Raw genomic sequence first — 24,931 nt, forward strand, 5'->3', positions numbered from 1 at the left:
TATTTATACATTTATCAGAGTATTATCTAACATCAAATTGCTTGATGAGCACATGAACAAGCACAGAGCATAGTATCAATTTAAATATTATACTTCAGAACTGTTTTGACAACCAGTTACCCGTTAGCTACTTTTTTAGACTTCTATGGGAAATCAAGCTATTATATGTAATTTTATTGTAAAAATATTATTAATGCCGATTTACAGAATATACTGAGTAATAAATTTTTAAAATTGACAAAGAGATATATTTGCTCTAAAGTAAGTTTTAACGTTTCATTGATTTTGTCACAATATCTAATTCAATTTTAAAGGTCAGAATGGTAAAGCTGTGTCTGACAGAATCGGCAATTTTCATCAGTGCACACGAACATCAATCCATAATTTAGATCTTTGCAATAACGAACCGGGGAGGGGTGGGTGGAGAACGAGGCGATTGAAATGCACGGTGTGCGCCTAATTGTTTCATTTCGCTGATTTAGTGGCGTGTGTTATTGCAGTTCTCCGTACGGTGATCGATACTTCCCGAATTTCCTAATATTACCGAGAATAACGGCGCTAATTAGCCGATTAATCACTCATTGGAATGCTTCCAGGAGATGGTTGAATTTAGTCAAACTTTCTAGGAAAATCCGCAACGTCCTGCCGAAACCATCACAGCATCACGTGGTTTTAATCATTTTGTCTAGATTATTGTTATTATGGCTTCGGTAGTTATTAAATTCTTATCTAAACCTAATTTTTTTCAGGTAGACAATTAACTCGATAAACCATAATAGATATTTACTGATATTTACGAGGGTTGTTATCGTGGAAATGATGTGGTCATAAATCACTCGCCGCCCTAATAACTAATAACACATTGAAGATGTCGTTGTCACGTAATTAATAATAACGATTTTCGTAATTTAAAAACAATCTAAAAATTAATAAAAAAAGTAGCATGGAAGCTAACCGAAAATTTCCGTACTTGGCACCAATTCAATTCAGCTGACGTGCCAATTATTCTTAATGGCCAAAACTACACTACAAAACACGCTAACACGTATCTATACTCTTTCCAGTTGTTATGGGTGTTTCCCTCAAACCTGACGCCAGCGTTTATATTGTACCGTTGATCGAACGAAATCGAAGTTGCTCTTGGTTACCGGTTACTATTGATGACGAGACGTTGTTAGAAAAAAAAATAGACAGAACGGAATTGAAAGCTCCCATTTTTTGCAGAGTTTTCGGTTTTTAGCCGTGTCCTCGTCTTTTATTGCCTAAAGAATGGGTGATAAAAAGAAAGACGAAGCGGCTGCAGATCATCGTCTTGATTTTGTGAATAATTACCTGACGAAATCGTTGAAACTGAAACAGGATAAATGGGCAAAAATGTTTCAAGATGCAGATAGTAAGGTAAGTGTTCAGTTATTTAGAACTCAAGTTATTAACAACATCTGTGTTAACTGCAATTTAACTTTTTTTAGAAACTTTTTATGAATTTTCTCGACAATGGAAGCGTACCAATGATGATAATGTATATGGCACCATCGGGTCTTTTAACACCATCATATACATATCCGGCAAACATGAAAAGTAAAGGTAGTTATTTCATTCGAAGAATTCCTGAAATTTTAACTGTTGAAAATATGAAACAAGTGCTCATTATCGGTGATTATTCTTATAAATCGGTGGAAGAACTTTCAGTTTTAACTGAAGACATTTTTGTGCCATTACTAAGTAATCCTAAGAATCATGTGGGATGGCCGAAAGTTGTAGCACAAGATGTCCAAGCTCATATAGAAATGTTCAAAAATACGGTTTATCAAGTAAATGATATTTATAATTGTTTAAATTATAACATGTATTATTTAATAATTTATTTTTAGTTACGTGGTGCTCTTAAAAGTCAACCTCTTCTACCATTACCACCTGGAACTAATGAAATATTTGAAGTAGTAAATAGATTCACAGAAAGTGAAGGAGCTGATTATGATCTTCATTTGAAAGCAGCTATAGAAAATGCTGTAATAATTTGGTTTAATATTTGCTCCGATGTATTAAAACAAAATTCAAGATTAGCTTTTGCTGGTGGTGCAAATCCGACTCCAATGAAAGAGGTAGAATTTTGGAATTTTCGATTAAAAAGTCTTGAATGTATTTATGACCAGTTAAGAGATCCTCGTGTTAAACAAATGATACATTATTTAGAATTAACTGAAAGCTCTTATTTATCGTGTTTTAAGTCGACATTTAAAAATATCGTAGCTGCAATTTTGGAAGCTAGAGATATTTGTTTGTATTTAAAACCGATGATCAAACATTTTTTATCGATGGAAGAAGACTTTCTTGAAAATGATAAATACATCAAGCCGCTCTGTCACGTTCTTGGAATGTTGTGGGCACATTCAAGATATTATTGTACGAGCAGTAAAATGGTGACATTATTACAAGAAATTGGAAATTTATTTATTGAAGCTGTTGCTAAAGCAATTGATCCAAGTTCAATTTTTCAAGGTGAACCTGAAGAAGTTTTGAAAAAACTAATAATCTGTATTGACAACTTGGAATTATTTACACGTTCCTTTGAAAATGTACGAAACGATTTGGAAAGTTATTTTCCGGAAGATGTCGAGTTCGTTCCGTGGAATTTTCATGCAAGAAATGTTTTTCAACGTTTATTTGATTTTATGACACGATTAAATTTGATAAGAGACATACTAGAAACTACCATAGAATTTTTGAAATTGGAAAAGGTTGAAATTGGTGGATTAAAAGGACGATCACTTTCTAGTAAAGTTATTGAAGTTCTCGAAGATTTTAATTTAGCATTTAAAGTATTTCCAAATATACAATATGACATATTACTTCCTGAAGATCATAACATTGAAACTGATTATAGAGAATTTATGGATAAATGTTATGATTTAGATCGAAGACTGGCTGCTATTTTCGTCCAAGCATTAGATGAATGTATCAATATAACCAGTTTTTTTAAATTTGTTTCTATTTGTGGATCATTACTTGAACGTCCAGTAATAGCAGCTGAAATTTACGATAAATATAAAGTAGCACTTGGATATTTAAACGAAGAATGCGACACAGTTAAAATACTGTATGATGAAGGTATTAAGGGTGTAATACCAATTGATAAATATTTTCCACCTGTAGCTGGTAGAATGTTTTGGTTAATGAAGTTGAGAGAACGTATTGCAAAACCGGGCAACGAGTTTAAATTAGTCGAGCACGAAGTCGTTCAATCTGAAGAAGCCGATTACGTTTATACAAAATGGAATGAGATGTTAGATATCATTAAAAACGATGAACATCAAACGATGGCAGCTTGGTTAGCCACGGTTCCTGGTATTCTTAGTGTGAGTCTAAATAAGACACAATTAACAAGGCAGGATGGATTACTTGCTTTAAATTTGGACAAAGAATTGGTGTGTCTGCTTCGTGAAGTTAAGTATTTAAGGGCATTAGAATTAGAAGATATTGACCCAGCAGCGCGTGAATTATTTGAACGATACGAAGAACTTTACAACGTTATTATGAAACTTATACGAATCGTTGAATGGTACAATCATTTAAAAACGAGAACTTTACCGGAAGAACGTGGATTAATTGCTGATCAAGTTGATGATATTGATGTTAAATTAAGTTCTCTTATTAATAATTTAACATGGGCTAGCGACAGTAAGTTCTTTTCTAGTGTTTTACTTTTTTATGTTATAAGTTTCGTTTTACAATAAAGTTATAAACATTACTGATATAATGTCCAAAATGTATCCAATATTTTTATTCTTACTCATGAAAGTTTTTATTTTTAGATACAGAATTCATCGAAGACACTTACAATCAAATAAAAGATCTTTACGATCGCGTTCTACTCGCCGAATCAAACATTTCTCATTACTTAGCAGATATAGATGCTTGGGCAAAAGAATCGTTATATGAAAGGCGTGAAAAAAAAGATGAAAACCCCATCATGTTAGATGATAGAAAGGAACGCGTGCAAAGACGTTTCGATCAAGTGACAGCTTGCGCTCAAGAAATCGATAAAGCACGAGAAATGAATTATATGTTATACTTTAATATTCCAATACCATCTGAAGAGCCAGAAGTATCTGACGAAGAAGAAGATAAACCTGTAGAAGCAGATGAAGGTGGTGAAGGAGAAAAGGATGGGAAAAAGAAAGATAAAAAAGATGAAGAAGCTTCAAAAGATGAGAAAAAAGGTGGGAAAAAGGGAAAAGAAGAAGAAGCCACAAAAGATGAGAAAAAAGTTGGGAAAAAAGGAAAAGATGATAAACCTGAGGAAGCAGAATCTAAAGATGCTAAGGATGATAAAGGTGGTAAAGGAAAAGGTGGTAAAGATGAACCACCAGCTGATCCACCTGAACCTGAAAAAACACCTGAAGAAATTGAAGCTGAAGAAAATCGAACAAAAGCTTGGAATTTATATGAAGTTTATTTAGATAAAGTACTTCTTCAAAGAATGATTAGTGCTACCCACGTTTCTTTCAGTTTTTTTAACAAAGAAATGGTTGATGATAAAGTATCATATCCACTTTTTGAGCTTTTAGCTGAACTTCATGAACCAAATGTCATTTTTATGCCATCCGTTGATTTAGATGATCCAGATAATGTATTATATTTTATACAAACATTATTACAGGATATTCACAATATGTCTTTACATATGCCTCGAATAATAAAAATAAATCCACCACCGGAAGAAGATCCTGATGCACCACCGCCAGTACCCGATGAGGAGAAAACGATTACAACAGCAGTTGGTACTTTAACCGACGCTGGTGATGACCCTACTCAGGGAACTGAAGGTGAAGAACCACCAGTTCTCTCATATGATGAACAAGATAATTATTTACAAGAAATTCTTGATGATCTTACATTAAAAACTATGTACGATGAAATATTAAATATTGTAGCAAATGCAATTGATGGTGTTGTAACTTACGAGAAAACACTTGATAAATATTCTTATCTATGGATAGATGATAGAAAAGAATATTTAGAAGAATTTTTAAAGTACGCACGGCAACTAACTGCTGATGAAATTGAAATGTTGAAAGATGAAACAGCTGACCCTATACCAGAGTCAAAACCAACTATACCACAATTTAAAGACGAAATCGATAAATATGAAGCTTTATATAAAGAAGTTGAAAAAATGCCTACAGAATTTATAGTTAATACATGGTTAAGAATTGATTTGAGGCCATTAAGACAAGCTATACTTAATATTGTATGTAAATGGAGTAATATGTTTAAACAACATCTTGTAGATCACGTCATGAATAGTATAAATGAATTAGAAGAATTTATTATTGATGCAATTAAAGTTATGCAAACTCCTCTTGATGAGGATGACTATGATGGACTTCTTAAAGTGATGGGTTATTTATTTAAAGTTAAAGAACGTACTCCAGCTACAGATGTTATGTTTGAACCATTGAAACAAATTATGGATTTATTAAAAGAATATGGCGTTGAATTTACAGAAGAAGTTTATACACAGTTACAAGAATTACCTGATAAATGGTTAACATGTAAAAAAGTTGCTGCTACAACAAAACAAGCTGTGGCACCGTTACAAGCAAAACAGATTAATGCAATTAAAAGAAGAATTTCTGTCCTTGATATTAGACAAAGTGTACATAGAGATTATTTCAGGAGGCAAAGTTTTTTCAAATTTTCCTGTACCAACATGTACAAATTACTCGATAAATGTAATATGCAAATTACGGAATTAGAAAATTACCAACAGGATTTGGGCGAACAGGCGAATCTCTTTGAATTAACAATGCCCGAGTTTAAACAATTAAAATGTTCCCGGAAAGAATTACGATTATTAAAACAATTATGGGATTTTGTTAATATCGTTAATTCATCGATTGACGAATGGAAATACACGCGGTGGAAAAAAATTGACGTTGAAGGTATGGAAATGGAGCTGAAAAAGTTTGCAAAAGAAGTTCGTACTATGGATAAGGAAATTAAAGGTTGGGATGTTTATATACAAATGGAAGCTCAAATTAAAAATATGTTAACTTCGTTGAGAGCTGTTACTGAATTGCAAAATCCAGCTATAAGAGATAGACATTGGATACAATTAATGCAAGCTACAAAGGTAATATATTCATTCATTTACACAAACCATTCAATTGAAAAACCTAGATAATTTATATTTTAAATGAAGTTTTTATTTTAACGCTGCAAAAAAGGTTTCGGAACGACTTCCACCACATTATACAGTGAGTAAATCGCATTGAACTCAACAGAAAGTCTACAAAAGCCAAAAAAAGTAAAATACATAAACGAAAAATACAGGGTGATTTAGTTAAGTGTAAACATATAATGTTGTGATTTTTAGAAAATATTTGTGATTTTAGAAACCATTTTATTAGGCAATTTACACCTAAATTGATATATTTATTTTTTGGAAAAGATTTTTAGATAATTTTAAATCATAGCAAAAGTATTGTAGCAATTTTCTATGTCCTTCGAATGAATTTGATGATTCAAAACTATTTGAAGTAATTTTTGAAAGAATTTAATACGATTTTTAGAAAAACATTGTTGTTAAATGTGATATCTATGGAATTTAAAAGTAACTTTTAATGTATTTTCAGTCATTTTAGAATTATTCTTGCAGTTTTAAACCATTAGATTAAACCATGAGTAATTTGACAATTTTAGATAGTTTTAAAATAGTTGAATTACTGATACACCTACAATAAACCCTCGATATAGCGATCACAATTAATTTGTTATTATCAATAATTGCGGGCAGGCTTTAAATTCATCTAAACATATTGGCATCAACACAGTTTTGAATGCTTTGAAGGCATTGAAGGCTAAAAGTGGTAAGGGCTGGAATAGTTGCCTATACAGCTAGTGGTTGCGTGTTCAAGGTTAACATTGCAGTTATATTCAGTAAACGGCTTAGTAATAAGCAGAACAAGTAGCTCAGCCTTTTTTTGATTCCAACTAATGACTATAGTACTACCGTCTTTACATGTCATGTACCATAGACAGAGATGCAAAAGGGCTTTACGCTCGACTCGAAGCAGGTAAAGCCGCTTTCACATCTCTGTAGATGGTGCATAAGCTTTTTTTTTTAAGATTATCACCCAATAACAAAGCACATCATTCCGAATCGCTGCTATTGCTTGCAACGCATTCCATTTTAACTTTTCTTGGATTATTCTGTTGCCAAAATTGCTGCTCTGGCAATTCGAGTAAGATTTCTTCATACCACAACTATGACTTGAACTGCACTCGTTGTATTTTCAGAAAGTAAACAATCTTAACATTGTTAACAGCAATTTTTCTTTTTGCGCATTTTATGTTAAAAGCCATTTTATTTAAGGTATTTTGCTAACTAGTATAATAAGTATTATGGAAAGTAAATATAGATAGTAAAAACTACTCTTTTAACCGATAGATTTAACGTTGACCACTCAATGAAGAATTGCATGTTTTCGATTATAAAGGTAGTTTGCTTTGTGCAAAGTTATTGCAAAGTGGAATATGTAATTTAATGGAGACTTTTGTAACTTAGTTTTTATTGCAGTAATCACGATTATTGCTATATAGAGGGTATACTGTACATCGTCTGATTTTGAATATTTTAGATGATTTTATTCATTATTAGATAATTTTAAAACAATTTGAGGCGATAGCAATTGGTTGGAAAATATCATTTTCAGATAAATTCATATCACCCTGTACAATAAACACAAATAAATTTCGTTTTATAAAATTGTATTTTCTTAGAAAATTATACCTTAATCCTAATACACAAATCCTAAAAGAAAACAAACAATTTTTAAATTTTGTAGGTAAAATTTGTAATGGATGATGATACTACATTGAATGATCTTTTGGCATTGAAGCTTCACGAATATGAGGAAGAAGTAAAGACTATAGTTGATAAATCTGTAAAAGAAATGGCGATGGAAAAGGTATTGAAAGAATTAAATGCAACGTGGACAACAATGGAATTTGGTACTGAGATGCATGAGAGAACGAAAATGAAATTATTGGTTGCATCTGAAGAGTTAATTGAAACATTAGAAGACAACCAAGGACAACTTCAAAATATGATGACATCGAAATTTATTGCATTTTTCTTGGAAGAAGTTTCTGATTGGCAAAAAAAATTATCGAACGCCGATCAAGTTATAAATATCTTCTTTGAAGTACAAAGAAAATGGACTTATTTAGAAAGTATTTTCGTTGGTTCTGAAGATATAAGAAATCAATTACCAGAAGATTCAAAACGTTTTGATAAACTCGATAAAGATTTTAAAGACGTTTTAGGATCGATGACATCTAATTTAAATGTTGTTAAAGCAACGAATAAACCCGGATTATATGAACGTTTAGAAGTAATTCTCCAGCAACTACTACTTTGTGAAAAAGCTCTTAATGATTATCTTGAAACTAAACGACTTGCATTTCCAAGGTTTTACTTTGTATCATCAGCTGATTTATTAGATATTTTATCGAACGGAAATCAACCTGAATTAGTTGGAAAACATCTTACAAAATTATTTGATAATTTAGCTAAATTGGTTTTTGTTGACGCAAAAAGAGCAAAAGGTATGATTTCTAAGGAGAATGAAGAATATGTTGAATTTCCATCGTTTTGTGATTGTTCTGGTAAAGTTGAAGTTTGGTTAAATCGTGTTATTGATATAATGAGAGCCACTTTACATAAATCATTTGGTGAAGCAATTGTAACCTACGATGAAAAACCAAGAGAAGTATGGATTTTTGATTATCCAGCTCAACCAGCATTATGCGGTACACAAATTTGGTGGACAACAGAAGTAAATGTTGCTTTCAGTAAATTAGAGGAAGGATATGAAAACTCAGTTAAAGATTATAATAAGAAACAAATTGCCCAATTGGGTTCGTTAATTGTATTACTATTGGGTGATCTAACACCAGGTGACCGACAAAAAACAATGACAATTTGTACAATTGATGTACATTCAAGAGATGTTGTTGCAAAAATGATTGTACAAAAAGTTGAAAGTTCCCAAGCTTTCCAATGGCAAAGTCAACTACGACATCGATGGGATGTTAAAATTAAAGATTGCTTTGCGAATATTTGCGATGCCCAATTTAGATATCAATACGAATATTTAGGGAATACTCCAAGATTAGTTATTACACCGTTAACTGATCGATGTTATATCACGTTAACACAAAGTTTACATCTTATTATGGGTGGAGCACCAGCTGGTCCTGCTGGAACAGGAAAAACTGAAACAACTAAAGATTTAGGAAAGGCTTTGGGCATTATGGTTTATGTATTTAATTGTTCCGAGCAAATGGATTATCGATCGTGCGGAAATATTTATAAAGGATTAGCACAAACTGGTACTTGGGGATGTTTTGATGAATTTAATCGAATTTCAGTTGAAGTATTATCCGTCGTGGCTGTACAAGTAAAATGTATTCAAGATGCGATTAAAGATAAAAAACAAAGATTTTTCTTTTTGGGAGCTGATATAATTTTAACCCCCACAGTAAGTTAATTACGTGATAAAAGTTTTTCTTTAATATTTAGAAAAAAATTACACTGATCGACAAAAATTAACTTTTAATTTGTCATCAAGATTTTTGGCAAAAATTTGGCACTCATATTTTTTTTGTGGCAGAAACTTGACTGAGATTTTGTTTACAATTACACTTAAAAATTTGTTTCTTAAAACTAAAAGTTAAGATTTTCTAAGCATTTTACTTGAAGCTGGTCTGTTGCACAAAAATCTGCCAACATACAAGGACTGCATTTGCCCTGGTATTATTTCTCCATGCTGGAAATATCCTAATAAAAAAGCATTATACGTTTTGTAAAGTGATTATGTAAAGTAATAATTAGCATTCAGAATCCGTGTGGTAAAAACTTTGTCGATCAGTGTTACTTAACAGATTTTATAAATAATTATTATTATTTAATAGATTGGAATATTTATTACGATGAATCCTGGGTATGCAGGAAGAACCGAACTCCCAGAAAACTTAAAAGCATTATTTAGACCCTGCGCAATGGTAGTTCCCGATTTTGAATTAATTTGCGAAATTATGTTGGTCGCTGAAGGTTTCTTAGATGCAAGATTACTTGCGAGAAAATTCATTACCCTTTACACTTTGTGTAAAGAATTATTAAGTAAACAAGATCATTACGATTGGGGATTAAGAGCAATTAAATCTGTATTGGTAGTTGCGGGTTCTTTAAAAAGAAGCGATCGTCAAAGACCGGAAGATCAAGTGCTTATGAGAGCATTAAGAGATTTTAACATACCAAAAATAGTAACTGATGATGTACCAGTGTTTATGGGATTAATTGGCGATCTATTTCCTGCATTGGATGTACCCAGAAAAAGAAATGTTGATTTTGAGAAACTGGTAAAAGCATCATCAATTGATCTAAAATTACAACCGGAAGAAGGATTTGTTTTAAAAATAGTACAATTGGAAGAATTATTCGCTGTAAGACATTCCGTGTTTATTATTGGATTTGCTGGAACCGGTAAAACTATGGTATGGAAAACGCTAAATCGTACATATTTTAATCAAAAACGAAAACCATTTTATAACGATTTAAATCCAAAAGCTGTAACAAACGACGAATTGTTTGGCGTAATAAATCCTGCAACTCGTGAATGGAAAGATGGATTATTTTCTGTAATTATGCGAGATCAAGTTAATATACCTGGCAACGGTCCGAAATGGATCGTTTTAGATGGAGATATTGATCCGATGTGGATCGAATCATTAAACACTTTAATGGATGATAATAAAGTTTTAACTTTAGCAAGTAATGAAAGAATTGCCTTAACACCGTATATGAGGTTATTATTTGAAATTGCTTCATTAAGAACAGCAACACCTGCTACAGTTTCTCGAGCTGGTATTTTATATATAAATCCTGCCGATTTAGGTTGGAATCCTTATGTAGCTTCCTGGATAGATACAAGAACTAATCAAAGTGAAAAGGCTAATTTAATGATCCTTTTCGATAAATATGTTCCACCTTGTTTAGATATGGTCAGAGGAAAAGTTAAAAAAATTACGCCAATATCTGAAATTGCTCATATCTCGATGCTTTGCTTTCTTTTGGATTGTTTTTTGACACAAGTAAACGTACCGGCTGATTGTCCAAAAGAATGGTATGAAATTTATTTTGTTTTTTCGACGGTGTGGGCTTTTGGGTCTGCTTTATTTCAAGATCAAATCACCGATTGGCGTAATGAATTCAGTAAATGGTTTACAAATGAATTTAAAACAGTTAAATTTCCTGCAGCTGGAACTGTTTTTCATTATTACATCGAACAGGAAACTAAACGTTTCTCCCCTTGGACTGATTTAGTTAAACCATTTGAATTAGATCCTGATATTCCTCTACAATCAACTTTGGTGAATACAGCTGAAACGACAAGAATTCGATTTTTTATGGATCATTTAATGGAACAAAGACATCCAATTATGTTAATTGGTAGTTCTGGAAGTGGAAAATCCGTATTGGTTGCTGAAAAGTTGAATGAACTCTCTGATAGCTACGCAATCCAAAATGTCCCATTTAACTTTTACACAACATCCGAAATGTTACAAAAAGTATTGGAGAAGCCTTTAGAAAAAAAAGCTGGTAGAGTTTATGGGCCGCCTGGTAATAAATTAATGATTTATTTTGTTGATGATATGAATATGCCTGAAGTTGATAAATATTTTACTGTTCAACCTCATACATTAATCAGGCAACATATGGATTATCAACATTGGTATGATAGGCAAAAATTATCTTTAAAAGATATCAACAATGTTTTATTTGTATCTTGTATGAACCCAACAGCTGGTTCTTTTACGATCAATCCAAGATTACAAAGACATTTTTGTGTATTTGCTGTCAGTTTTCCTGCAAATGATGCAGTTTCTTATATTTATAATAACATTTTGGGTCAACATATAGGAACAAAATCAAACAAATATAATCCCACAATCGAAAAATGGGTTGAACCGATTGTTGCCATAGCGATGGCGTTACACGGAAAAATGTCTCAGACATTTTTACCAACCGCAATTAAATTTCATTACGTGTTTAATTTACGTGATTTATCAAACATATTTCAAGGCATACTGTTTACAACCGGAGATGCGATTAAAACTCAAACTGATTTTATAAGATTATGGATGCACGAAGCAACACGAGTTTACTGTGATAAACTAGTTGATGCTAAAGATATCGACACATTTACTAAAATGATTAATGAGATTGTTAAAAAGGGGTTCGAAGAAATAAATGAACACGACGTTATGGAAAAACCATTGATATTTTGTCATTTTGCTGATGGCATTGGCGATCCTAAATATAACCAAATTCATAATTACGATCTTTTATCCAAATTATTAAATGATGCTTTAGGTGGCTATAATGATTTAGTGGCAGCTATGAACTTGGTTCTCTTTGAGGATGCAATGAATCATGTTTGTCGAATAAATCGAATAATGGAGGCACCAAGAGGTAACGGTTTAATGGTTGGTGTAGGCGGGTCTGGTAAACAATCCTTAACCAGATTATCGTCTTTTATTTCATCATTAGAAGTATTTCAAATACAATTAAAAAAAGGATATGCTATGGCCGACATGAAAGCTGATATAGCGCAAATTTATAATAAAGCAATCTTGAAAAATATAAGCACCGTATTTTTAATGACAGATGCTCAAGTTCCTGAAGAAAAGTTCTTAGTTATTGTTAACGATATGTTAGCATCAGGCGAAGTACCTGATTTACTAGCTGATGACGAAATGGAAAATATCATTAATGCTGTCAGAGGTTTAGTTAAAGCAGCTGGGCAAGAAGACACAAAAGAAACTTGTTGGAAATTTGTCATCGATAAAGTTAGAAAATTAATGAAAATATTATTATGTTTTTCACCCGTCGGATCAGTTCTTAGAATCCGTGCACGTAAATTTCCAGCTGTTGTTAGCTGTACTTCTATAAATTGGTTTCATGAATGGCCAAAACAAGCTTTAATATCAGTATCAACACGATTTTTATCCGAAATTGAAGAGTTACCTAAACCCCTTGTAGCATCAGTTTCATTATTTATGTCACACGTTCACTCTGTAGTCAATGATATGTCAGTTGTGTATCTTCAAAACGATAGAAGATATAATTACACAACGCCAAAAACATTTTTAGAACAAATTGCGTTATATTCAAAATTGTTAAAAGAAAAAGTCAAAGGTATTGAAGATAATATAATGAGATTAGAAGTTGGTTTATTGAAACTAGCTGAAACAGCGAAAGATGCCGATGGCTTAAAAGATGTTTTAGCTGTACAAGAAGTAGAACTAGCTGCTAAAAATGCCGATGCGGACAAATTAGTTGCTGTTTTATCAGTTGAAAATGAAAAAGTTAGTAAAGAACAAGAAGGAGCTAGCGAAGAAGAAGCTAAAGTAAAAGTGATCGAGGAAGATGTTGGCGTTCAACAAAAGCTTTGCGAAGCTGATTTAGTTAAAGCTGAACCGGCTCTTCTCGCTGCACAAGCAGCTTTAAATACATTAAATAAAAACAATTTGACTGAATTAAAATCTTTTGGTACCCCGCCCGATGCAGTGGTTGCCGTAGCTGCCGCTGTTTTGTTACTGTTTTCACCAAAAGGTAAAATACCAAAAGATAGAAGTTGGAAAGCTAGTAAATTAATGATGGGAAAAGTTGATCAATTTTTAAACGATCTTATTTATTATGATAAAGAAAACATGAATCCAGAAGTTGTAAAAGTTGTGAGAGATTATCTTAAAGATCCAGAATTTACACCCGAAAAGATTTTAGCAAAATCAATAGCAGCAGCTGGATTATGCGCTTGGGTAATCAACATCGTCAAATTTTATGATGTTTTTGTTGTTGTTGAACCTAAACGGAAAGCTTTGGCTAAAGCTAATGCCGATTTAAATGAAGCTAGACAACGTTTGCTAATGCTAAAAGAGAAATTGGATGCTTTGGAAGAGCAATTAGCTGTTTTAAGGGGCAATTACGATGCTGCCATGGAATTAAAAATGAAATGTCAAAAAGAAGCTGACGCTACAAATAAAATGATTGATTTAGCTCGAAGATTAGTTAATGGTTTAGCTTCGGAAAGTGTACGCTGGAAAGAATCAATAAAACATTTACATGAAACCCGCGTAACGATCCCGGGAGATATATTATTAGTAACAGCTTTTATATCTTACGTCGGATGTTTTACGAGAAATTATAGAATAAGAATGCAAGATGAATTTTGGATACCCTTTATAAAAAAATTAGAACCTGCAATACCTATGAGTGAGGGTTTAGATCCATTATCTTTATTAACATCGGATGCACAAATTGCTCAATGGAATAATGAAGGTTTGCCAACTGATCGAATGTCTGCAGAAAATGCTACGATTCTTACAAATTCCGCTAGATGGCCATTAATGATTGATCCACAATTACAAGGAATTAAATGGATTAAAACTAAATATGGAGCTGAATTGCATGTTATTAGATTAACAATGCGAAATTATTTAGATCAGATTGAAAATTGTATTTCAAATGGATCCATAGTATTATTGGAAAATATAGGTATGTAACGTAGTTTATTTAACTTCATTTTAGTTTAAATTAATTTAATTATAACACGTATCATACCAGAAAAACGGTTGATATTGTAAGGTGTACAGGAACCTTAGAATAATGTCATTTTTATTATCACACTCGCATGCTTTTACAATTGGTCACAATAGGTAATTCTCGTACTTGCGATCGAATTTGTATTCATAATATGAAACAGTGTAAATTAATAACTATAACAAAATTATTTGAAATTACGTATTTACATAGCTTCGTAAAGTATTGAGTTACTTCCTATGAAGGATACTGGAACAACTCTATAGCTAATTTGGTATCAGTAATTCTAACTCACCGATCTACAAATTTATGTATATTCATAATCAACGTAAAAGAGACTCCCTACTAGTTTTATAGCTATTAATTCCACATATCTTTCCTAAACGATGCAAGGAGTCTGAAAACATTCTTGTGCATGTCAACTCCACCATGCGGGTTAAGAATAGTGGTTTGATTACATGGAAGCAAATTAATACGATCCTTAATTCCCACAGCACAACAACCTAATTTGAATTTTCGCCTCTATTATCTTCTGAATCTATTCCTCTCTGTTTACTGCTGCTCTTCGTCATATTCTCAACCTCAACACCTGGCGTACATACATCACCAGTGTTTCCACTTACATTCTGTTTTGCTTTATGTATATCTTGTATATATCTGTTTCCTGTATTGCCGTTACAATCACATTTTTACTTTCCATGCTGTGAATATGTAATATTTCATATTTCTTTGCATAGTCTTCGAAAGTTCTAGTCAGAGACATTTCTTTAGGTTCCTTAATTGTATCTTTTTTGGAGTTGTTAGTCCATTGTCAACCCTCTTCTTTTACCGGGGCTTGGGACTGGCAGTGACAAACTGATAGGAGTCTCCTGGGCTCGAGGAGACTCCCTTTCAGTTTTTCATAAAGGCGATGCTTTTTTTTGTTAATAAGATTATCAGCGTAGCCAGCAGTCAAAAGTGGTAATAGCACACTGTATCATATAATCTTCAAATATCTCCATTCTCCGATGAATGCTTTTTTAACTTCGATAATTTAGTTTTATAGCAGTTTCAGTCTAATCTAGAGCTATTAGCCCTTTCAAACTCTGCGCGTAGTACGTCACATGCACTACACATTCATGAGTATTAAGTATAGTTTCATAGATGTGGTACATCTATCGGACATGATATCCGTGATGTCTTAAACGCATCACAGAGTTTATAAACTGGTAATATGGCCAGGTCAAAAACCAAACTGGTTTAGATTGTTTTTTGATCCGGTAGCATTGCTAGTTTAAAATACCGTGCCAACCGAGAGAACGAGATGCGTATTTTAAAGATCAGGAGGTTAGATTCTGGGAGGCTTGAGGTATAATGAAGTAGAAAGACCCATTGCTCCATATGACAATAAGTACATAACATTATAATACTCTATATGTATATAAGTAGTAGCATTATCTTAAGTCATTGTTTTAATAAACCCAAAAAATCTGTTACAGGTGAAACTGTCGATGCTGTATTAGATCCAGTATTAGGAAGAGTATTGATTAAAAAAGGAAGATGTGTGAAAATTGGTGATAAAGAAGTTGATTATGATCCAAGATTTAGATTAATTTTACATACAAAATTGGCTAATCCACATTATAAGCCTGAAATTCAAGCGCAAACGACCTTAATTAATTTTACGGTAACCAGGGATGGTTTGGAGGAACAACTTTTAGCTGAAGTTGTAAAAGCTGAAAGACCAGATTTGGAATTATTAAAATCATCGTTGACAAAACAACAAAATGATTTTAAAATTACCTTAAAATATTGTGAAGATACTTTATTGGAAAGATTATCTTCGGCTACAGGAAATATTTTAGGTGATGAAGAATTGGTGATAAATTTAGAAACCACGAAAAAAACGTCTGAAGAAATTCAAGTAAAAGTAGCCGAAGCTAAAATAACGTCGGTAAAAATCGATGAAGCCAGGGAACAATATCGACCAGCTGCGGGGAGAGCTTCTCTCATTTACTTCATTTTAAACGATTTAAATAAGATTAATGCTATTTATCAATTTTCTTTGAAAGCATTTAGCGTGGTTTTTAAATATTCACTTTCCATAGCTGAACCTGCTGAAAAACTTAAAGATCGTTTAGTTAACTTATTGGACAGCATAACATTTTCAGTTTTTATGTACACAACACGAGGTCTTTTTGAATGTGATAAATTAACATTTATGGCGCAGATGTCATTTCAGATTTTACTAACTGCGGGAGAAATACAACGTGATGAATTAGATTTTCTATTAAGATTTCCCATTGTGGCTGGTGTCGTTTCACCAATGGATTTTCTATCAAACGTTTGTTGGGGAGGAATTAAAGCATTATCTCTAATGGATGAATTCAAAGGTTTAGATAAAGATTTGGAAGGTTCCGCCAAACGATGGAATAAATTCGTTGACAGTGAATGCCCTGAGAAAGAAAAATTGCCAGGTGAATGGAAGAATAAGTCATCTTTACAAAGACTTTGTATGATGCGAGCTTTAAGACCAGATCGAATGACATATGCTGTTAGAGGATTTATTGAAGAAAAACTTGGAAGCAAATTTATTACAGCAAGAACTGTTTCTTTTGAAAAATCTTATGAAGAAACTAGTAATGCAACACCGACATTTTTCATTTTATCACCGGGAGTAAACCCGTTAAAAGATGTTGAAAGAATTGGTAAACAACTTGGTTTTGCGATTGACAATGGAAATTTTCATAGTATTTCTTTGGGGCAAGGTCAAGAAATTGTTGCTGAAAATGCAATGGATGTAGCAGCCCGAGAGGGACATTGGGTTATACTTCAAAATATTCATTTAGTTGCAAGATGGTTACCAACTTTGGAGAAAAAAATGGAACAATATAATGAAAACTCTAACGAAAATTATCGATTATATCTTAGTGCTGAAGCAGCTGCAGATCCAGCAAATAATGTTTTACCTCCTGGAATTCTAGAATCTTCTATAAAAATTACTAATGAACCACCGACAGGAATGTTTGCCAATTTACATAAAGCTTTAGATAATTTTACTCAAGAAACTTTAGAAATGTCATCAAAAGAAACAGAATTTAAAACAATTTTATTTTCATTATGTTATTTCCATGCTGTAGTTGCTGAAAGACGCAAGTTTGGCCCTCAAGGTTGGAACAGAAATTATCCATTTAACGTAGGCGATTTAACAATAAGTGTTAACGTTTTATATAATTATCTTGAAAACAATGCCAGAGTCCCATGGGAAGATTTAAGATATCTATTTGGAGAAATAATGTATGGTGGTCATATTACCGATGATTGGGATAGAAGACTTTGCAGAACTTACTTACAAACTTATATGCAACCGGAATTACTTGATGGAGAACTATATCTTGCAGTTGGATTTTTATCTCCACCAAACACTGATTATGTTGGCTATCATAGATACATTGACGATAGATTACCACCAGAATCACCATATCTTTACGGTTTACACCCAAATGCTGAAATTGGATTTTTAACCAACACATCAGAAATGTTATTTAAAACCATTTTTGGGTTACAACCAAAAGATGCAGGTGCTGGTGGTGCTGGTGGACAGACCCGTGAAGAAAAAGTTAGATCTTTATTGGATGATATCTTAGATAGATTACCACCTGCTTTTAATGTTCAAGAAATGATGGCTAAAATAGAAGATCGGTCCCCATATATTATTGTTTGTTTCCAAGAATGTGATAGAATGAATGCTTTAACATCAATAATGCGAAGATCATTAACCGAATTAGATTTGGGATTAAAAGGCGAGTTGACAATCACTTCGGAAATGGAAAGTTTAGAAGAATCACTCTTTATGGATAAAGTTCCTGATTATTGGGCAGCGAAAGCTTATCCTTCACTATTACCATTAGGTCAATGGTACGCTGATTTAGGACTTAGAGTTAGAGAATTAGAAGGATGGACAACTGACTTTTCAATGCCCTCCTCTGTATGGCTCGGAGGTTTTTTCAACCCACAATCATTTTTAACGGCAATTATGCAACAAACTGCGCGTAAAAACGAGTGGCCTTTAGACAAAATGTGCTTGCTGACTGATGTTACTAAAAAACAGAAGGAAGATTTTACTTCAGCTCCGAGAGAAGGTGCCTACGTCAATGGTTTATTTATGGAAGGTGCTAAATGGGATACCCAAGCGTGTGTAATTGGAGAATCAAAATTAAAAGAACTCTTCCCAGTAGTCCCGGTTGTTTTCATTAAAGCTATTACACAAGATAAGCAGGATTTAAGAAACATGTATGATTGTCCTGTTTATAAAACTAGAAGCAGGGGACCGACGTTTGTATGGACCTTCAATTTGAAAACGAAAGAAAAACCTGGGAAATGGACTCTCGCTGGAGTTGCTATTTTATTGCAAATTTAGCAGATATAAACAAATTTTATTCTATTTTAACAAAAAAAATCTATTTTATGTATGTTTATAGTTGAATAATAAAAATGATTTAAAATCTAATTATTATTTAATTAAAACGGAAAATATTTTGCAATGTAACGTACTTTTAATATAAAAATCATATGAATGATGTAGTAACCGTAAGTGATCATAGCTGAGGTCAACGAAAACGTATCTCAATGCCACGATAAGAGGTGAAAAACACGTGCCGAAAAGTAAGTACAATGTGATTAAAAAAGCTTTATTTGATATTTCGTTGACTCAGATAACTCAGATCAATAAGTAATAGGGTTCTTCATTCTTTTCTAATACCTTAATTACGACAATGTTAATATGTATGGCAACACAAATTACAGCAGCTCAAAGTGTTTGATCCTCTTCTTTCAGTTTCTTGATCTGGTTTGTATTGTCGAGGATTTGGATGGTTTTGACATTAGCTTTTAAATTGGTCTTGCTGACACAGCTTCACAGAAGAATGCCATAAGTCCATACAGACTTAAGATTTTATTTGTACAAAAGTTTCGTTCAAGTAGCCAATATATTTTTTAATATAAGTACGAAGACACTATCAGACAGTAGACCTAGGAACTAGAAGCTTTAGGGTTATGATAAAAGAAAGTACTTTTGAGCTGGATCCTTCATTCCGGCTATAATATGTCTCACCTCACGATACAACATCTTAACGAAATATTACAAATAGCTATTGCTGAAATATAAAGCTGGATTCAAACGTAGCGTATTAACTTAAATAAAAACAAGTTAGTAATTTACCAACAAGTAGATCTCTCTTTTGACCCTTGACGCTAAGCCCAGCAAACCACATGTCAAGAAAAAATAACAACCCAATTAAAACTTAAATACAAGAAAGTGTACTGGCTATTGGGCTGCTATATAGCTGTTTTATCAACAAGCCCTCAAAGCAGTGTGGACTTGACATTCAACTCATCAGTCAAAGCAATCGAAATATTATGCAAAGATTTGAAAATAAAGTACTCAAAGGAATTGCTAATTTTCTATAAAACTTTCGAAGTGATACAAGGACCTAAAAGTGAAAACTGTTCACAATGTTATAAAAGAATACCCGGATATATGAACAAAGGCTACAACAGCACATCAACGTAGAGGCTTTTTAGCTCCTGGAGAACGAATAATTATAATTAATCGAAAAAGCTTAACAGTAATGGTTCAAAAAATTCAAGGAATCAAACAAGGAAACAAATTAAACGTCGTATAAAGTTTTAACTTGGAGCAAATGTTAGATGTCTGCTGAGTAATTGAAAAGAAAGCGTATACTCAGCGTATCGCCCATTGATTTAACAATTTATTGAGCGATCGTTTTAACTCAATTATTTAATGTTATTTATAATTCCCAACAATAGCTATTTCGAGAGTAAATCAATTATTCGCATCACAGGACCTCTAAAATCTATTACAGGGTTACTACAAAAGATTCATTCGTTTTTAAAGCGTTATATTTTCAAAGTATTATAAATGCAATTTTTATGTTTTTTATTTTTATATAATATATATTTTAATTATTTAATAAAGTTTAAAAGTTTCTTTGAGTCGTTTCAGCCTCTTCAGTTTTTCTAAAAAGCTGCAATTTGTATCAATTCCAAGATCACTCACTTCAAGAAATTCCTCTCCTGCACTAATTATCTTATCTAGAAATGGAACAGCCGTACTCAGAGAGCCGCGTAACTAAGAAAACATAAAAGTCCCCGAGATTAACTACCAAGGAAATCAATTACTACTCAAGTCCACCAATTAGCTAGATTTATAAGCGTTCTTGCGACATTAATTCACTGCAATTTAGAATTGTAACTAATCTCCTTTTTGGTCGACATTTTTTTAAATTAAATATCATCAATATAAATATAATTCAATCAAAATTGAATAAATTTTCATCAGAATCTTCTAAATCAGTTGTATCGGGTGACATTGAGCTACAAGCAAAACAAACTCTGCCAACATCATTCCAACATTCAACGCAATGTACAACGTAGCAATCTGGTGTTTTACATTTCTCAAAATTACCGGGAATATTGCTTTTTTTTCTTGGTTCTGGATCGCCGCATATTATACATTTCCTTCTTGCCATAGGAAACATTTTTAAGCACGAACAAAAATTTGGAAATCTAATTCGAAGAACAGCACAAACATTTAGATCATTTTCTAATCGTTGTTTCCTCACCATTTTTCTTACTTTTTTCTTCATATATCGAAAAAATCCGATTCTTCGCTTTAATGTTTCATTGTAAAGAAATAGAACTCGTTTCTTTTCACGTTTCCGATAGAAATACGAACAAATTAGGCGTCTTAATCTTAAAATGTAAGCTTCGCATAAAATAGCTACCCACACTGCAAAATAAGTACCATAAATTTTATAAATATAATATTGTGGGAGTATTGTTGGTTGTGGGAGACATGCAGCGTTACTTCTTATAGCACGTATTCGTTTTTTTACATTGAAACCTTTCACCAACGATCTTAAAAGGGTGGCTATCATTCCAGTTCCTTTAATTTGTAACATCATATCGTGATGTCCAGTTTGGTAATAATCAATATGAGCATGCCTTCTCACCAAATCTAAAGCCTCATAAAATAATCGATCTAGAAGAATAAATGTTGTAGCTGTTATCATTTCAAGAAGTAATTTAAATGTTTTTCCAAAAAGCTTCTCTCGTTCATCTTTTAAAGGTTTTAAATTCCAAGGGTCGACCAATTTGTTCCTTTCGATTTTTTTTAATGGTAATAATGTCTTTTTATCTTCACGTCGTCTCCTCGCGTCGATTTTTCTAAAATACCTGGTGATATAAATATTATCAAATTCGATATCTCTTAAGTATTTATCGTGGTATTTTTGTGAATCCAAAATGATTTTTAAAAAAATAAACGCTAAAACTCGTTTAACTATTACCATTATACTTTCTAAAAATGATTTTTTTCTTTGAACGATGTGCATAACTTCTTTAGCTGTGTCAGTAGCTTCACGGATTTTTGCGATTTGATGTATTTTTCCGATTCGATATTGAAGTTTAACGTTTTTGAAATTTTCTGAGAATGTTGAACGAGTTTTTTTTAAATACATATAACCTTCCCCGAAACCATGATCGATATCTTTTGCTGGGTCACATTTGCTTTTACCACCTAAAGCTTCTACTATGTTACAGACAAAAGTTAATTTCATTGGCCAACACAACAACCAAGCTGCTATCCAAGTTACGGCGTCATAACAAGTATCGTACGCTTTTCCAAACATATCTTTACATTTTTTTCCAGCTTTATTAAATTGATTTTGACATCTCAATTCGATTTTTTTTAGATATTCTTTTTCCATTCGAGTAGCTTCAACCTTTTCACCAATGGTATTATATTTTTTATCCAATTCTTTATTTCTTTTTGTTTCATGTATTTTCGCATCCATATAATCATTTTCCTCTTTCATTTTTTTCACTTCTGTATCATCTTCTAATTCCCCTGTAATCGGAGCGGAAACGTCTTTAACAGTCCTCAAAGTATCCTTTATTTCATTAGCATCGGTTTTCATTCCAAACAAAGCTTGTGTAAAGGGTTTAAACATCAACTCAAATCTAGTTTTCGTTAAGTTAAAAGTTAAAGATGTGGTGCATCCGAATACTCGAACTACCTCCTTTCCATTTTCCGTTAGGTTGTGTATAGGACCGGATATAATATAGGCAAAGACCAAAGCTTTTAAAACGCTCCGACCGGATCTCCCCACGAAATTCGGGATGGACAGCAAAGATATGCAACGGATTTGTGAGGAGAACGCTATACCAAAGCCGAGCATCAAACAGATAACACCACCGACGAGGTAAGCTGCGTTTTCTGTAAAATTCAAGTCGACCAGTATCAGCTCGTAAAAACCCAGACCAAGAAGTACGCCATATATAAAACCGCATACGCGTTTTAAGGCAACGTGCTCATCCTTTTCAGATTGAAACAATTTGTGAATACATCGAAATTTTCGTTCTAATCTATTCGCACGAGTATCAACAGGACAGTAACACGTTGACATTTTTTGATATATTGTGATTTTATTGATGTTTTGTTGAAATATACATGGTTTCTACGATATTAAAAAAGTTATTTATTAAAATGTATTTTAAACTTACAAACAAAAACATGCTTTGTACTTATTTATAGAATTTAAAAAATATATCAAATTTAACGTTAAAATATATTATACTCCTACCTCTTGATTGATTAGAGTTGGAATTTGATCAAAATACACATCGTAATAAATAAAACTTCTTTATGCGTGAGTCATTTATTACTCCTTAATTTTAGTGATGACAATTGTACTCCAAGGGCCTTGATTTAATCACGGATTTCAACATAGACGTGTAAATTAAGAGTGCCCAGATTCTTCGCAAAAAGTTGGTGACATGTGATCGACAAAAAGAATATTATTTTGGCTACTGAGCAATCAGTTCGAATTTTAGGCGCAATGGCTTTAGATTGCGTAAGACACAACTTGATAAGTTAATTAAAAACTTTAACAGTATAAAAATTTTTTTTCTTCTTTTCTCTTCTCCATCTTCTCCACGTGTCCTTTTATGGCATTGGGGGATGGCCCCAGATTCATCTTCTGAAGTTTAGCATCTCTCCAGCAACACCCTTGAGCTGCTGCATAGGCTTCCCTCGGCTGGCCGCAATCTGCGTCACTGTCTAAGTACATCCATGGTTTTCTCACCATTTATCTCACGTGGCCAAACTAAGACAGCTGTCTATCCTCAATCATCAGCTCTTCTCGAATAAGTGTCTTTCCTGACACTATCCTAACCCTACTGGTGTCTTCTATTTGCGGCCCATCTTTCACTGTCATAGGTAAGTATAAGCTCAATGACCGCTTTATCCGCTTACTCCATCCTTTCCAAATACACACCAACTCAGGGAATAGTAAGCCTAGGTAGCCTACTCTATTCGTGACTTCCTCAGTAAGGTTGTCTGGTTAATTATCGTGCCCAGATATTGATAGCTGCTGACTTGGGTGAGAAGTTGACCATCATATTCGATGTGGATGTTATCCACCTATTCTTGTGTCCTGGTCACCACCTTAACTTGACTCATCACCTTGTTCAACATCCTTTAGAGTTTCTGACCACTCGAATACAGCCTGGCACATAATTGATCTGAGGTTGAGTTGGTAGTCTGCATCCAGTTAGTAATTGGAGGACTCACTTTTCCAGTAGATAATTTCAATCTCTTGCCGTGGCCACTCTATCAGTCGATTTTTATCGATCGAGTATGTTTGGGACTTTATGGAAAGGAGACTGAGGAAATTTTTGCATCTTCTGCAGGGGCTGCAACTTCTAAAGTACAAGTTAATGATGACTAAATGACTTGCAATCTCTAACCTATACGACTCGAGATTTGCACATTTAATACTTACACCCAGTAAAAGTGAGAGAATTGAGTCTGCATTACTCTGAGTGAATCGATAGAAAAAAAATTGCTAATACGTGTACCAAATCCAGCCCAGTTTAGCGTAATGTAAGTGGGAGTACTTTATATGCAAAAAGGGGATCTTTTATATACAATTATAAACGGTTTTCGTAGTTTTAAGAATAAAGTGTGTGTAATCAAGTGATTGATTAATATTGTATACCATTGTATAAAGTAAAAAATTTCCTATCGATTTTAGATGGTATCTTTATTTTTTACGGCTATTGATATCAACGTATTGACAGGATAAAACCCGGTTTTATCCGGATGAAGGAAGGATCAGGCTTTCTAGTGATGTATTTAATATTCCGCCATCTACAAAAGCAAATATATCGGCAACTGGAAAAGTTTGTTGTCGAGGT

The 24,931-nt window shown here is 33.0% G+C and overlaps 2 protein-coding genes across 2 annotated transcripts; one reads left to right on the plus strand and one right to left on the minus strand.

The window, feature by feature from the left end:
- The first annotated feature begins 1,038 nt into the window (after positions 1-1,038).
- LOC111420967 (dynein beta chain, ciliary-like) lies at positions 1,039-19,160 on the plus strand. Its single transcript, XM_023054069.2, has 7 exons — positions 1,039-1,398; positions 1,470-1,811; positions 1,872-3,678; positions 3,813-6,136; positions 7,851-9,548; positions 9,982-14,626; positions 16,150-19,160. The coding sequence occupies exons 1-7, from the start codon at positions 1,270-1,272 to the stop codon at positions 19,068-19,070; spliced, it is 13,866 nt and encodes a 4,621-aa protein (XP_022909837.1). The 5' UTR covers positions 1,039-1,269; the 3' UTR covers positions 19,071-19,160.
- A 1,415-nt stretch (positions 19,161-20,575) lies between these two features.
- Positions 20,576-23,139, minus strand: LOC111420964 (ubiquitin protein ligase sneaky). The gene has a single exon (XM_023054068.2). The coding sequence runs from the start codon at positions 23,137-23,139 to the stop codon at positions 20,983-20,985; it is 2,157 nt and encodes a 718-aa protein (XP_022909836.1). The 3' UTR covers positions 20,576-20,982.
- Between the last annotated feature and the right edge of the window lie 1,792 nt (positions 23,140-24,931).

Source organism: Onthophagus taurus, chromosome 7 (assembly GCF_036711975.1).
Source record: "Onthophagus taurus isolate NC chromosome 7, IU_Otau_3.0, whole genome shotgun sequence".
NCBI classification, from domain to species: Eukaryota; Metazoa; Arthropoda; class Insecta; order Coleoptera; family Scarabaeidae; genus Onthophagus; species Onthophagus taurus.